This window comes from Heliconius melpomene, chromosome 21, assembly GCF_056956725.1.
Source record: "Heliconius melpomene rosina isolate 202511_hmr_F chromosome 21, ASM5695672v1, whole genome shotgun sequence".
Taxonomy (NCBI): domain Eukaryota; kingdom Metazoa; phylum Arthropoda; class Insecta; order Lepidoptera; family Nymphalidae; genus Heliconius; species Heliconius melpomene.
The window spans coordinates 1,706,071-1,723,706 of record NC_140409.1 but is presented as its reverse complement, the minus strand read 5'-3'; the positions used below and the strand labels follow the sequence as shown (position 1 = coordinate 1,723,706).

At 33.1% G+C, this 17,636-nt stretch overlaps 1 protein-coding gene across 2 annotated transcripts in view; it reads left to right on the top strand.

The window, feature by feature from the left end:
- The first annotated feature begins 82 nt into the window (after positions 1–82).
- Positions 83–17,636, top strand: part of cyc (basic helix-loop-helix ARNT-like protein cyc) — a 60,467-nt gene continuing 42,913 nt past the window's right edge. For both annotated transcript variants that reach the window (XM_085206167.1, XM_085206166.1), the window contains exons 1-2: positions 83–390; positions 7,903–7,964. In XM_085206167.1, the coding sequence (XP_085062293.1) occupies positions 7,940–7,964 (25 nt within the window). In that variant the 5' untranslated portion in view covers positions 83–390; positions 7,903–7,939. The remainder of the gene's footprint in view (positions 391–7,902; positions 7,965–17,636) is intronic.

The window sequence follows — 17,636 nt, the reverse complement described above, 5'->3', positions numbered from 1 at the left end:
AATTAAACAGCTGTTAAGCGACACAAACCACGATCGTGTAACGGAACGTTCGTTACGTATTTATTACGTATTTTGACAGCTGACATATTATCATTATCACCTATCTGTGCATCTACTATTTTATTTTATGGTTTTATAAAGTGCGAAGTGTTATTTTCAACTATTAAAGAGCTTAAAAAACATTAAAAATTACATTTTACATTGTTAATTAGGAACAATTGCTATATAGACAAATAAGTGTCAAGTGAAATGTGAATATCGTATAAGAAAATATTTTGTGATCACTGTTTACGAACTACGGAGTTGTAAAATCAAAAGTTCTTGAAGTTTCCATGGTTTTTTACGCGGGATGGACGATTTTCAACAGCCGAGCACTTCAAAGTGTGGCCAGTAAGTATATTATTCAAAACTTCTAGGTTATTCATAAACTTTTATGTAAGCATTAATCTCAAAACTTTTGTATTTTTTTTTCTCTTTATTTTATTTTCGCTTTCCCGTATAGAAAAATTACATTCCTGATATTGTATTAAATTAAATGGTTAATAGAAGACTAATGATTTGATAATTGTTATTGTTGTTTGCTTTAGTATTTGTTAATTACTAACTTTTTATGAGAACATCATTAAAGGCGAAATAGTTTAGCTGTCTGATTTTTCTATTAATAAAGATATTTAAAAAGTATCTTATAATTTTTTTATTGTTAAATATAATGTTATAACTGCTATAAGGTAAAAACTATTAATAAACTTGTAATGAGGTACTCATAGTTTCCTGTACAAAGTAGACAAGCAACTTCATTTCAATGTCAAGAATAACATTTCTTGAAATTAAAGATAACAATTAATTTTTTAGTAGTGAGTTATTTATTAGATAATAACCTCAAGTCAAAAAAACTGAAGTAAAAGACAATGCATGTTTTTTCTTCATATTTATGTAAAGATGACAATTGAATATTTAATTATTGTCTTTAAACTATGTATGCACATTTTTACTAACTTAAATAAAAATATATCTATTGGAAATATAGGACTTAGCTTAAATTAGTACTATACTTTAATAAAAATAATAATCAGCATTGAATTCCATAGCTCAACACGCAATGCCTCGACAAAATCAGTGGGAAGTGGTAATAAAAAACTCAACACTAGGTTCCCTCTGCCTACCCTCCTATATGCAGGATACGGTGTGAAGCTGAAAAAAAAAATAGGCAAAGCGGCCATATAAAACTAAAACAAAATATATCTGTTGAGATTCTTTAAAAATTACAGATTTACAAAACTTATAACATATAAAATTGTAATTACAAGGATGATTATGGACTATTTTATACAAGAAAAAGCATTTCTTTCATTTAAACTGCCTAAAACTTCCTTTTATAAAAAAAATATTTAACATTACATGTATAATAAATTTTATTAAACATCTACATAGGTACATAATAAAGTTGTATAATTTAATATATAATTTCAACTTACACTATTGTTATATTGCATGGTTGATCTAGACAGAGTTAACTCAAAAAATAACTTTTTTCAAGAAAGGCTAAAAACTTATAGTTATGTCTGTGGGCACTGCAAAAATTTTAGGTATTGATATAAATGCTTTGCTATATTTGTCTGCAACTGAAAGAAAAATTAAGTATAAAGTAGTAGTAAACATAAATATTAGTAGGTTTGTGGGGCAAAATTTTTTATAGTTATTATCTCATTGCTGAACAGATGTTGATAAAACAGTATTATCTTATCAAATTATTTCTTTCTTATATTTTTTTCATTTATGTATGCTGTGACCAATACTAATTCCACTCAAAATGATTTACAATCAACAAAATGAATTACAAAATCTATACAAGTGCATGCAGTACATATATTTATGTCGGAATTTCTGTCCCTTAAGAGGCATTATGTGTTGAGTGACAGAATCATGGTTATTAAAAATTCCACGATTCTGTCACTCAAATTGTATGATACTTTGGTATACACTTTCACTTATATATAGAAACAAAGTTTATTTTTTGAAAATACAAAATGAAGCAACTTCATGCTTTTTCATATCTACATATACATATGACATGAAAGAAATAACAAGCTGATGATGACCTGACTAGGAACTATTATTATCTAACCAAATTGTCTATCAATTGTAAAGTAAATCTATTTTTAACTGACTTCTGTATTAAAATAAGAGGAGATTCTATACCCTTTGAAAAACAATTATGTACATATGTACGTAATAGACATTGTGTTAGTTTAATTTAAAGTACCTATAATTTATATAAGTATGTGTAAAATGTTTTTGAAACATGAATTATTAGCAAGATTTATAGATTCTTATTGTATCACTTTAGTTCCTAGCCAATGAGTGGTCGATTTAAAACTAAGTACAATTAAAATACTAATTGATATCACTGAGATAAAAATAAACTGCAAGAGTATAACCATATACAAAGATTTCTTATTTGTGAACGAATTTTACGTCTGTCCGTGCCACGAGCGAGTGGTACCAATTAGCATTCAGTTGTAATAGTCGATTAATTAAGACCCTTCAACTGCATTAGGTAAATGTTTGGCTGAATGATTTTTAGATCTGTTACATTACAGGTAATATTTGCGTTGTATTTTACTTAACTTCACGTCGATAAGGCATATAACAGTGTATGGAGGGAGAACCTAGTGTTCAGACACTCCGTTCCCCACGCCCCATCCAATTTTCGTGATATTTCGTATCTGGATGCAGAACTCAACGTTGAACTTTGTCTTGCTACTAAAGCTAAAGAGCGAGGAATACTAGGTACACACAAAAACACTAGGTTCCCTCTGTCTACTGTGCATAACATCGAATTAACTACATAAAAGTTCCGAGTGCAGTGAGAATCATACCTACTCACGACCCTCTAATATTAAACCTACTTGAACTCTTACAAGAATACAAGAATCTTGTAATATTTAATAAAAGTTTGAAACGATGTTTACAACGAAATATTGAAAAAGTTGCTTAGAACTATTGAAACAGAAGTTTTTTTCATATAAATTTTAGATGGATATGAAGTATTTTATATTTTGTCCCCTCGCTCCGGTAAGAAAGCAAAGCGCGGCGCTGATTTCCGCCATTACCTCAAGAATTCGGCGGAATATGGGTAACGAAGACTCTTAACACAAGGTCCCCATTTCAGGTACATACAAATAAAAGGTCTACTAACCTTTAAGCAGACCGTCTAGTGCTGGAAAAATAAAATATATATATCATATATCAGTTTCACGCTGTTTCTCACACACAGCAGCGGAGGCAGAGGGAACCTAGTGTTAAGACACTCCTTTCTCCACTTTCCGCCGTATTCTGGAGGCATTGCGTGGTGAGTTACGGAACTCAACGCCGCTCTTTGCCGCGACACTAGTATATTATACTTAAGGGATACTATTTAATATCTATTTCGCTAATTAACTAGATTTAATGAGAGAAAAGAATGAGAATTCCCTGCGTGAAATGGAAATAATTAACTAAGAATCGTATCACCCTTGACACATTCCACGTAAGCGCGGGAGGAGACTTTGGCCACAGGTACAGTAGGTTACAATAAAACGATTGAAGCGATGAAATACAACTTGTATCCATCCTTTCTCGATGAATGGACTATCCAACGCAAAAAAAATCTATGAGTACCTGAGTAGTTCCTGAGATAAGCGCCATCAACCAAAGAAACTCTTTGGTTTTATAACTTTACTATAGATTGAAAGCTAATAAGTATTGAAATTATCTTTGACTCAATTGCTATTTTTCGCATGGCAATAAGTCGTAAGAGTCGTAAGAGTTCTCCATTTTGTGTCCGAAATACTCTACTATACATTTTACCTAATAGACGTATTTTTCACATACTATGTACACATATGGTAAATGACGTGAGAGGTATACATATGTTATATTTAATATTCAAGGTAACAAGTTCCTTTAACAGTTGTAGTTGGAATATTAGAATTTATGTTTGTGGTCTTTTAGCTTCACGCTTTATCCCTAGAGGGTTGGCCACAGAGAACTAAACGCCAGGCGCTGCAGTCTCTGCATACCTCGTTCGCCTCTTCCACTGTCATCATACTCCGCGGGTTCCTCATGCTATTCACGTGACCTTTCTCCAGTATCATCGACACCGTGTCCTCGAAGGTCAACTGAAGTGTCATGCTGGGTCTCTTACTACTCTTTTTGCTCATTGAATTGATTTTCTAATTTCTCTCGATGTCCATCCAAACCATTTGTGTGTATGTGTTGTTATTAAAGACATTTTGATTTGCCACATTTTTTTTAGGAATGACATTATGTTTCTATAAGAATATTTTCACTTCAGAAAGAGGAGACTGACAATTTTGACAAAATACCTACTCTCGTTATAAATAAAATAGTATTTTATTAGAAAATGATTTTCGCCTTCTTACCAGAGTGAGGAAAGGGAAATATATTTTCCCTCAAGTGAACGAGAAGTACATATACGGTGTTCGATACGCGGGTCCCAGTTACATATTCATCTGTATAACTTCTTTAGAAACAACGATGGAAAGTTTATCACTTATATTGAGAAATAAACACTGATTTCTTGTGCAGGTTTCATTGTTTTTTTAAATATCTTTTTTACTTTATTAAGTGGCTTTGATATCTGCATAGTGCCGTGGTAGGGTAGGCAGAGAGAACCTGGGCACCTAGTGTTAGGACAGAGTTCTTATTAAGATACTTCCGTTCTCCACTTCTGCTGAAGTCAAGTAAGTAGCGCCACAGCGGCAGTGTACGTTTGTAAACGCGACAGTTAACAATACAAACTGTGTACGAGGGGAAACAGAGTGAATCTATAAACAATATGCCTTCCAATTATGCTGATCGTAATGCGGCGAGTGATGCTGAGTGTCTTAACACCAGGTTCCTCACTCTTTACTCTGCTGTGTGGGAAGCCTGAATCCCTATACTTCACGCAAAATTTTTATTCGTCACACATTCACCAAGTAGAAACAACTTCTGAACTTACAAGATAAAAAAAATGCATATGTGTAAATACCTTTCTGATAGAGTAATATATTTTATTGTATAACTTTCTTTATTAATTACTCTTAATAAAAGAAATTAAAATTATATTTTCTCCCAAATGAAAATCAAACGAAAATCGCTCAATCAACGGGCTTACTAAAAACTCTTTCACTAAAAAATCCACAATCAGACTCAGATGTTTTTAATTTAGATTTTTCTAATACTCAGCGCGGGCAGGTGGAACTGGATCCGTAACGAGCATAATCACCAGATAACGAACGGCTTAACCATTTCTGCACCGGATGGGTAGAGAGCGCGAGGTGGTCGTTCGATCAACGATTGGGTGTTTCTTATTGCTTTTAAAATCATTATTGTTTTTTTTATATACTTTCTTTCGTAGTTGCTAAGTAAATAGGGTATCTGTAACATCGCATAGGTATAGTGAGTTTGATTAAAATCGGTAAATGAAATTACCATTTATCCTCCACATTGTGGAAGCCAACACTATACTTTTTTTATAAAAACCTGGGAAATCCTTAATTTATAAACTAGTATTTAGTTCGCACTATTTAAGACTAAGTGTATTACATTTTTATTATATTTTCTACTGTATTAGAGATTTAATTAGGGATATAATATTTACGCTTTATACATACTTTTACTTAAATACTACAAATATTACGTGGAAATTATATATTAAATATATTCGTGAAAACCGCAGTGAAATTTGTGGAGAAAAGATTTTATTTTATAAATTGCTATTGGTTCATCATTTTCTTTTCGTGGACTCTAAAAACGTAAAATTAAAAATGTATGTAGTCTATTAGTAACTTCTGAATGAAAGTTTTATAAAGACTCGTATTCGAATATAAATAAATATATCTCATACTGGAATTGACTATTCAGAGTTTATGTTTAATCATTAAAATGAAGTCTATTATTATTATTTTTCTATTTCTTTTATATTTTTTGAGGCTAGTCGTGGCTCAGGGGCACAAATTGTGGCTGTAAACGTGACTGCTTGCGGGTTCGATACCCACACGGAAAAATGAAATACTTATTTAAATTTATATTTTCATTAGTTCGCTCCGGTGTCGAGGTTAAGCGCGGCGTTGATATCCGCCCCTCAACACACAATACCTCTAGAATTCGATGGGAAATTTTGGATTGTCTTAGCACTGGGTTCCCTCTGCCTAGGTTACGTAATAAAAATTTAATAACTTGTTCCCATCTATATTGTATAGATAATAGATGGTTTTAGATTTCAGGGGCCGTTGTGCCCTGTTACCTGAATCTATGATTCACTTTGTAACATTTTCGAGTGACATCCACACACTTTGCATCGTGTATCGAATATCTCATAGCTATGGAAAGCTTTATGGTAATTGAACAAACTTCCGTTTTTATTATAGGTCTATGTTACCTTATAACTATAATTTATTCCTTACGAGGTTAGCGACGACAGGTAGTACTATATATCTAGAGACCACTTTTCCAACTTTATCGAAAGAAACCTTTAAAGGTTAATATAAAAACTGGCCAAGTGCGAGTCGGACTCTTACGAAGTTTCCGTACTAATTTCATAATTGTAGGTCACCGGGAATTACAACTTATAAAAGTCGACAACCTTAAGTTTGCGGGCGTGCAAGGTAATTTTGTATGAATTGAACTACGTGTATAATTTTGTAACGATATAATATTTATATAATATTTGTAAGATAAATAGATCCAAAGTTTCTACAATATTCCGAATATGAAAGTCAAAGCAACAGAGGAAGCTTATACATTCAGTAATTTTATTTATGGATTTCTACATTAAAACCAATGTAACATGTATGAGAATGATACCGATTGAAATATTTTAACACGTATGTATGTATGTATATTTTATACGTTATGAAGGAAGATATTTTTTTATTTGGAATGCCGGGTTGGATGTACAGAAAAGTGCTCAGTTCTATTGATAATGTATAGAGAACTTATATATTTTTTTCACGATCAATAATAATAAATTTAAATATATATTTTTAAACATTTTGCCTGCAATTTACGATCTTTGTTGAGCCTTTAAAAACATCATTTGGCGTCATTACATTTCGATTACGAAATAAAATTATAACACATCTAGTGATCCGCGATATTATTGAAATTCAATAATATATAAATCGTTGCTTTTATATCTGTGAATTTATTATAACTGAAACTAGCGTACAAACACTGTGTCCTTCAATCTCTGTTCAAATTCTATATATTGCATATTGGGACGCGAGAGCGCTCTCTCCAGAGCGAATAAAAAAATTGTAACAATAAATAATGCCATTAATGGGTTAAATGTTCGCGGGTTAGGTAAATGTTGAGACTGAATATAACAAAACTGTTGTTAGTATTCATCATTCAGCCCAGCCCAGTAAAAAACGCTCGAGAAACGTGTCTTAAAATATCTAAATTCAATGTTTTAAACCTCGTTTTACATCTTTTTTGTGTTTTTAAAAAACGAAAATAACTTTAAAAATTCTTTTTTTGTACTTCCGATCTAATTTGAAATGTATGATTTTTTTTTGGTTTTCTATAGAGTTTTTTGTGGCTGTCTAGTGAATATGTTTTGTTTATAGTTTCATTGATTTCATAAAATTTCACAAGATTTTTTAACAGGTTGCTTAGAACGTGTAAGTTCATGATTAACATTTATCTTTATTTAATTTTCATACATTTATTTATTTTACAACACCGGTGTTAGACTTTGCTAAAATGACATCTGCGGACCCTGGGATCTCAGTGTATAATGTACATCTAAGACATTGCGTGTCAAACGGCGGACGCTGTGTTAGTGGCTTAACATAAATCAATGCGAATACCACACCATGCACCAGCTCGGTTTGAGATTTATTATGCTTGCAGGTAGAGCCACGAGCGGCAGAGGCTGTGGTCCCGTATCATGACGAGGTTCGGACATATCAGGTATTTATCTAAATATCATATTTAATTGAGGCCGTCTGCGAATGTAAACATGAAATGTGCGCGGCGCTGAGTTATGGACACTTCCGTCTTGCCATACTGTATGCAGAATATAGCATAAAATAAAATAAGCTAAATACTACTAGAACTTTTATGAAATCTTCAGTCATATAAATATATTATCTAACTAGCGGCCCGCTCGCGGTTTCACCCGCGTGAACTATGTTATTATTAATTTCTGTCTCCATGACTACATCCTAGTGACGTCTATGAAAAATTTGAGATTCCTAGCATTTGTAGTAACGAAGTTTCATACAAACTTTCAACCTCAAAAACAACCCCTTAGAAGTTGAATATTGCAAATCCCCGAGCCACGTCCTATAAATAACTCCTATGCAAAATTTGAGATTCCTAGCACATGTAGTTACTGAGATTTCGTGATGAGTGAGTGACCTTTCGATTTTATATATATAGATTAAATTAAAATCATACACATTACAAATCTACATTATAAAGCAAACTAAATAAATATTAATTAATTAATCACAATCACAGCATTTCATTAGTATCTTCTTTAAATCATTAACATCATCAATTTTAAAAATATCAACTTTAGCAAATAATTTACGACAACAACAACTTTGGCAAATGTTACGCAGTAAACTATAATTTCTATCTACATGAAATGCTAAAAGTGACTATTATGTTTATTTTCATAAGGATGAATATCAAATTATAGAAATCATCTAATTTTTGTTAATGTATACAAATCTATATCGGCGCGCGCCATGTATGCATTAAGCAAACTCACTTTGGGTGACGTTTTCTAACAACAAACTTTGCAAATCGTTGCTTAGCAACGGCGGTTGTTATAAACATGGCGGAATAAATTGCTTGTCAAATTAATAAATATTTTAATATATTAATATATATCGACAATATAACATATATAAGGAAAAAAAAGTATCCTGTGTTCATCCCGGTACCCTCATGTGTCTCTACATGAGTATTTCATCACAATTAAATTAGCGGTTTGGGCTTGATTGCTTAAAAGACAGACAGAAAGACAGAGTTACTTTCGAATTTATAATATAAGTATGGATAATATTGTTAATAAGTAGTAACATTTTCCATTATAAAATAGCCTAAATATGTTATTTATGTAAACCTGACGAATCTTTTAAGCATTTCATAGATTCATCATTCATTGTGGGTGTTCATCGCGTTTCAGAGAACCCAGTGTAGGCCCAAGGGGCTACGGTCCTAGGTCTTGTCGATATCTAATGCTGTCCTCAATCTATATTTTGCGTTTTATTTCGATACCAAACAAAAAAAATATCTTCACACTGTATCCCCCACACAGGTAGGCAGAGGGAACCTTGCTTCGACACCGAAGAAATGTATATATAAACGTAAATAAATATTTCACTTCCTTGAGTGGGAATGGAATCCAAAACCGTCGTGTTACAGTCACAACCTTGTGCCGCTGCGCCACGACGGTGTCACAACGGTTATCTAACAAGCTATGACATATGAACTGTTTAGTACAATAGTAATAATACCTATTTGTTGTCTTTATTTAATTTCTGTATATTCTTTTATTAATAAACTAAATAAAAAAATACACATATTTTCTAAAAAAACCTTTTATTTAAGTTTTATTTAAAACCTGTCATTGTTATACGAGTATTTCTTATATCTTTTTACATATATATATAAACAAAATATATTCATATAAGGAATAAGAATGAAATATTATGTGATTTAAACTCGTTTCTTGTTATATAATCCAAGGTCGTTTGTGTTAATTACCATACTGGTTGTACGAATATTTCATCCGCTTTTGAATTTTTATTTAAGTATTTTGTGTTGCTCTTCGTATGTCGGTCTAAATAAATGTATATAAATGTATATATAGGTAAATCTATATATTTTTTTAACTTCACTCTGTATCCCGCACACAGCAGGGTAGGCAGAGGCAACCTAGTATTAAGACACTCCGTTCCCCACTTTCTGTCGATTTCTGGAGGCATTGCGTGTTGAGTGGCAGAACTCAACGCCGCGCTTTGTCAATCTATCTATTCTTGTATATTAATGTAAAACCAAAAAGTTTGTTTGAGAGGTAGTCGAACTCGCTGATCTCAGGAACTAGTGGTTCGAATTGAAAAAATGTTTTAGTATTGGATTGTATCACTTTCATCATGAAAATGTAACTCACTGTACTGTATATAGAGTCACTTCCCGCACTTAGAATGTGTCTTATATTATACTAAAACCCTTAGTTATTTATATTAGACCGAATGTATTTTTAAAGCATAGAACTATCTGGATGTAAAACCTATCATGCACAGTCTTTGTGAGAAAAAGGTGAAGATTTCTAAAACATTAGCTGGACTATAATTATATAAGCATTTTGTTAAATATCAATATCCTATTTGTATCTTAAAAGTAATTTTCACATATCAGGGTAGGCAGAGGAAACCTCAGAATTAAGAGAGGTCAAGAGGACTTAGCGTTCCCATTAAGACACTTCCGTTCCCTAGTTTTCGTCGAATACTGAAGGTATTGCGCGTTGAGTGGTAGAATTCTACGTATCGCTTTGTAAGTTAATGATTTTTAAAAAATTCTACGAGAACGGAAAAGAAATTAACATTTGACGTAAAAAATTCACGCAAATGATTTTTCATATTTTTTTGATGATATTGACAATGGTTGTTCATTATGATAATATTGATAATGTGTATTTTTTTTAGAAAATCACGTTAACTTTCATACATGCCATATTCCAGCGTTCTACGCAGAATAGTATTGACCTTGCCATATCTATTGGTAATTTTGTATAACTCCAAATTACTTAAAACCAGTAACCATCAGATTTGCTCAAGCATGTCTAAACCTCTATCTGTTAGGAGTCTATATGACCCACCCCCTATTGTAGCGCGTGTGGAACACCTTACATTACTTACCTTAAATATTATAATACAAACCGCTATACAATTACACACACACACAAAGTGCAGAGTGGCCAATGACACTTGTGAATACAAAACGATTGACGCTCATTTAACAAAATTGGCTCAATAAGATGTCCCTATACAGTAATTTGTCTATACTACGTATTTATATACATATATTTGCTTACGTGTAATTGGTAAAAGTTTTACGTAAATCGGTTCAGTACTTTCAGAGATTAGCATGACCATACATACAGACAGACAGACAAGAAAGTACAGTATAGTATATTTTTACTGTTTTATTATATATAGAGATAATACATGTCACTATATTTATGCATCCCTGTATCAATACAAGTAGGCAGTTAATCTCGTTGTTCGCGGGGGGCGCTTGGAGCGGACAACTTAATGAGATGCGAGCGAGATGTTTATACTTCATGTCTGTTCTTTTGTTACTTTATAAGTAGTTATTGGTTATGTAATGACGTAGGTTGTAGGTTCGAATCTGTTTTTGGAACATTTTTATATTAAGTTGAACTATATTTACGTGGTTTCTACTTTGGATGTGAATAATGTAGGGATTAGTTCCACTGACTAATATGTCACGGTTTTGAAATGTGTAAAACTTCACTCATTAATTCTCACTATATATCACTAGGACTATACTTCTATACTATACAAGGGGATACAACCATGTCATACTATTACACAATTTGCAGGAGGATAGTGCGCAACCGTACACCCCACGAGTGCCTTTGACAAGCCATTCTTGTTTAAGCAGGCGTCTGTCTATATAAACGGACGCCGCTACCTGCTGGTGGTATCATGTATTGTATTGTAATTTAATATGGCAATAGATTTGTATTTTAGATTTAAGTAAAACTATAATGTATGACTTTTTATTTAAATAATATATACCTACTTTATATTGCTAAAATCATAACTATATTAAATTGTATAGCGAATACTAATTGGCAGATGAAATTCCTAAAGCCTTTGCCCTCGCTAAAAGTTAATACCTTGCGGTCGTAGCTTCATAGAGATGCATACACAAATTAAATTAAGTTTCTTGTACTACTATTACTTCATTTTTTTATATATGGCAGTTTCGGCGCAGAAAACTTAGTGTTAAGACACTTTCTTCTGATCTTTACGCCTGATCTCTTCGAGTCATTACCTGTTAAGTGCCGGAATTGAATTCCGCATTTTGTATAACAGAGTGGGGAAATGATAATAAGTTTGGCTTTATTATTGTTCCGAGTGGAGATTGAACCCACAACCATCGCGTTAACAACCTGACACTGCGCCACGATGGCCTCTTATCATTATCTTAAATTCTATTCTAGGTATATCCTCTGTAAACATAAGTGTGTTTAAACATATTGTGAGTTTGTTTAGTGAAACAAATATATAATGTGTGGGTCTTAGTTTGTGATGCGGTTATCAAAATCAATTTGAGCAATAAGTATATGTATATTGTATATATTTTGCACAAGTTTCTTACGGCTAGTATATGAAAATTTAATATAACTTTAAAAATCCACAGTGGTTTAGTTAGGACGAGTCGAATTAAATTTAATGGATCTGGATTCCAATGAGAATTGGACGCTTTTTCTTTTTTTTAATTCGTGCTATACATTGTATATACTTATAGAGCATGGTAGGCACAGGAAACCAAGTGTTAAGACACTGCATTCCCCGCGCTCTGTCTAAGTTTCGAGAGGGTGAGCGGAGAAACTCAACGCCGCACATCTTATTACCATAAGAAACATCTTATTACCAGAATGAAGAGGTGATGAAATGAAAATCATTAATTCCCCGAATGGGGGGAATCCAACCCAAAACCGTCACATTTACAAATTCTGAAAATTCTGATCATCTTAATACTGGGGTTAGGTTAGTTAGGGTCTTAACAGCAGAAAAGAAAAATCTTTTTTTACTTATACCCTCCCGGTCAGCTTAGATTAGACGGTGTACGATGACAGCAATTATAGCTCCTCTTACGCCTCTGACGATTCGTTGGAGGACATATTAAAGGAAAATTACTATAATAAATGTTTTTAGTTGATTTGGAAAAATCTATTTTGTGATCGTTGATTCTTTCATTTGACAATCAAATATGGCTATCAGGGGTAAGATTATTTATTTGTACTAATATTTTATCTACAGAATTAGGTTAGCGTGAAAAAATAGTAAATTACATCCCAAAATGATGCTGTCTGTTTTTGCATAAAAAGTAATGAAATTTCTAAAGCTAAACCAAGTGTAAGTAACCCCCGTGTCGATGTAGCCTACTATAATTACGATTAGACTTACCTCAAGGACAAAGCGACACGATGATTTTTTAAATATCCCCTCGAAAGGAAATCGAACCCACAAACATCGTGTACGGACTAATACCACGACTAATTTAAATTATGAAATGTAGTCTTTATCTATTTGGTTAATCTATGTCCAATGCCCGTCCGTACCGCCCAGACCGCTCCATTGCTTCAACTCCTCTCACTTTGGGCATAAATTGTAGATTAAATACATTTTGTATATTAAAAACATAGAAAATTACAATTGCAACAGATTTGGCACATCATACTTCCATACTAATATTACACCAGTAAAGCTAAAGAGTGTTTGGTAGAATGCGCTAATCTCAGGAAGTGCTGTGTCGTGTATATCAAAGCAGGAAATAATTGAGGAAAGTAATTTAAATATATAATTTCCTCGAGTAGGCATCGAACTCACAGCCGTGCTTGAATTAGATTAGGTATATTTTCTCCTTTCTCTGCAGATAAAAATATTGTTATAATATTTCAGTGAATAGTTTAAGAAAAAGAACTAGACTGTCTGGCTAAACGCAATGCTTGTTGATATGATAACATCTCGTAGAAATTAATCAATTATATTCATTTCCTCCTTTTGGTATCACGCGAAAGTGTGGCGTTAAGTTCCGCCACTTAAGACACTTCTTCACTTGATCTAGAAAACCCTATGTTCTTCCTCGATAAATGCCTAGCCAACACAAAAGCACTTATTAATTCGTTCCATTAGTTCCTGAGATTAACAAATTGGTTGAAGCAAACAAACTTTTTGGCTTCATAATGTTAGTATAGAAGTTTAGATATACTTAGGTATACCTAGGTCGGGTTCAGGGCCGTGTATGCGTTTCAGTTATCGATTGCGCGGGAGTGCATCTAGTGAATATTCGAGTTGTTTCGCCTATAATGGATTGTTGTGGGTATGTCATTTTATATTCTTTACTGATATTAACTCTATTTATGATCATTTTACTTGATTTATTGGAAACAGAGTGTGTCGTCACTAGACTTTCTTTGTAGATACGTATGGGTAACTAAAAAAAAAACTATTTTAGTAAGATTTTACTCACATTTTCTATTTTTATATACTTAGGGGCTGCAGGGTATCTAAAGGAAACTTAGTGTTAGGTCATTCCGTTTCTCCATTTCCAGCTTAATTATCCAGACGCGATGTATTGATTATTTTAATTTTCGAGACGTTGTTTACGGTTAACGATTTACGATTCGACGCTTCATTCCTCCGAATTGAACCAGCACAGCAGCCGTCGCGTTCACAACTGCCTAAACTATCTACAATTTTTGCACAAAGTCGCGCCGTGCTTCTGCTAATTAATGTTACTTCATATCGGTACTTTATACTATTTTTTTTTATATAATTTCTATTTGGTTCTTACAAATTTCTACGTTAACCTTCCAGTATAAGGAGAAGGGCGTGTTTTGTGGGCGGTACTTTCGCCTACTTCGTTGTCACTCCTCGGCTTTATAGAACTCTACGACACAGACGAAACTACTGGACTTGTACTAGAGTGAAAAAATATAAATAAATTTAAATGTAATCATTCCCCCGAGTTGGGGATGAACGAGTAACTATCACGATTACATTCGATTCCACTGTGCCAGGACGGCCTCAGGTTTGTCTTAAATCTACAATATTTGAAAGGACTAGTGATAAGACTACATAGCATAGCAAATCTTTAATCTTAATTAGTCTCTTTGTCCGGATATTGATTTGTAAAGCTTTGATTCATTGTTACTTTTGGATTTAAAACAAAAGCTTATAAAGGTAAACGTTTATGTTTTATATTAAATACTAGCAACCGCTAGCGGCTTCGCCCGCTTGAACTATACGATTATTTTTATTCAATATACGGAATTACTTTGTGTTCTAATATTTCATGTTTGCAGCGCACGTATAGCGATATCTAATATGAAAATTTCAATAGTTTTGGCGTAATTCTTATAGGAATTTTTAATGGTTTAAAAAATGCGACCTACGTTACTATTTACCATAGGTTCAGTATTTTTTTGTAAATACATATATAAAAGATTTTTTTTTCTTAGAGCGCTTTGCAATATAGTTACAAATTGATTTCTTTCACTTTCAATTAAATAACTGGCCTTGATAAGGATTCATTCCTGATAGGGCCCTGATCACTTTTACGAGAATTTTTGTTATAGAGCATTATTAATTTGAACAAAAAAATGTTTTACATAACTGTTACTATCATTTTTACAGCTTCAGGCTGAATCTTTCACATAGCAAGGTAGGCAGAGGGAATCTGGGAATCTAATATGAGAGCTATGAGAATGTAATATATCGTAATATGTTAGATCAAAAATATATTATGTTAAGTAGATATCAGAAGCGGAGATATATACGTATACCTATACCTATACCTATATTTTATTGGATTATGATGATGATGATTTATTGGATTTTTTCTCTTACTCGTACTACAGTTCACTATAAGTTCTTATTTCTTGCCAAATTTAACAACTGTAGGTCCACGGGAAGTACCATAGATGTTTTGATTACGAGGCCAATTTCATACAAAATGCAGCAAAAACGATCCATAAATGCTCATTCATATCTTTTGATTGCGTTAACTTAGAAACTTATTATTTTCCGTGCTATATTCACCCACCGGTCCACTAAATGGGTCAAAGCAACATAAGCGTATTCGCTGTTGCATGGCGACGCACGTGACGGTAGGTACATACTCGTGTTCAGTGTTTAGTTATTATATTATGTTTGCAATAATTATATAGATTACATGCTTTGAAGTTCGTTTTTTGTCACAAAGGTGTGAGTTCGATTCCCACTCGGGGGTATGATTGGTTTTTATTGACTCAAATTAAAGCTAATACAACGTACATTCTTATTTTGTGGTACAAAATTAGAGAAAAATCAAAAATAGAGAAAAATAAAGAATTGAGAAACTTAATTTTATCACTGTATAAATGAGGAGCAACTTTTGTTTTTCAAATATTTCTCAAATGTTATTCCACAATCAGGAAAAGTTTAACTAAACGTAGTTAGCTAAAACGTAGAAAAAGATTAATACGGCGGGATTTGAACCCGCGAATTGAATTGAAATTCGTCGAAGACATTCCAAGCACTTTGACCACTAAGCCATACATTTTTATAAAGTTACTTCAAAGAACTCAACGTGCTTTGCGTCGACATCAGAGCTAAGAAATGAAACAATAGGTACATAAAAAAAATATTTTTACTTTCTTGAGTAGGAATCGAACCCACAACTAGTCGCGTTTACATTCACACACTTGTGCTCCTGCGCCTTTTTAATTTCTCATACTGGGATGTCAAAACTCTGATACCTGCAATTTGTAATTACACGTAATGACCTGAAATAATTTATTCATGTATCCAAAAGACCGAAACCAGGGCAATTAGGTTATCGATACCTTTGAATCGTATTTACCACTCGATAAAGTATCTTACTTTATAAATAAACAAATATATTTATTAGTTACTAGCGGCCCGCCCGCGGCTTCGTCTGCTTGAACTACATGATTATTCATTTAATGAACAGAATTGACTGACAAATATAATGACTTCTAATACGTCCAATGCAATCAAAAAGTGAAGAAGTGAGCGAAGGCAACCTTGCCTGACACCGGCATACACAGTTATATCTTAGGATAGAAGGCCATTGTGCAAAACTTTGCAAGAGCAACTCTTGTATAAGGCTCCCATGGTGAATATGCAAGATCATAAGCTAGACAATCTCAACGTGTCAAACGCTTTTCGAAATCGACAAAGGTTAGATATAGCTCTCCCTGCCATTCTGACGCCTGTTCGAGGTCACCTTTTTAGGTATAGTTAACAGTAGGCCCTTATTCCAGACCTCGGGAATCTTCAGAATACCACATCTTATCGATCAGAATCTCAGCAGCGGTGGGTAAGTCAGCTTTGAGCATTTCTGCAGTTATAAGGTCGAGTTCTGGTGCTTTTTGAACCTTCAAAGAAAGAATAGCTGTAGCGACTTCTTCATGTGTAGGTATCGGATCGGTGTCAATGTCGAGTAGCTTTAATAGCTTTAGTAGCTTGAAATTTGTTGTTCCACTACAAAACTCAGCAGATGGTTTTCGTTAGCTTTTTACTGGCAATGCTAGTTTCGTTACATTAGCGATTCCCACTAATACCGTACCCCAACTTCACACCCAGCGTTACCAGTTGAATGCCTGTATACGATGAAATACGAGTATTCCTAACTTCTCAAGATTTTTAAATTTTATTATTATTAAAGCAAAAGACCTAATATGCCGAATGAAACATCATTTACGTTAAAACTGGTTATACAGTATCTTTTTGGTAATCATTCAACAAATATTTTTATATATTTCTTTACCATTGAAGGTGGTATTGCAATTTTGTAAATTCAAGCTT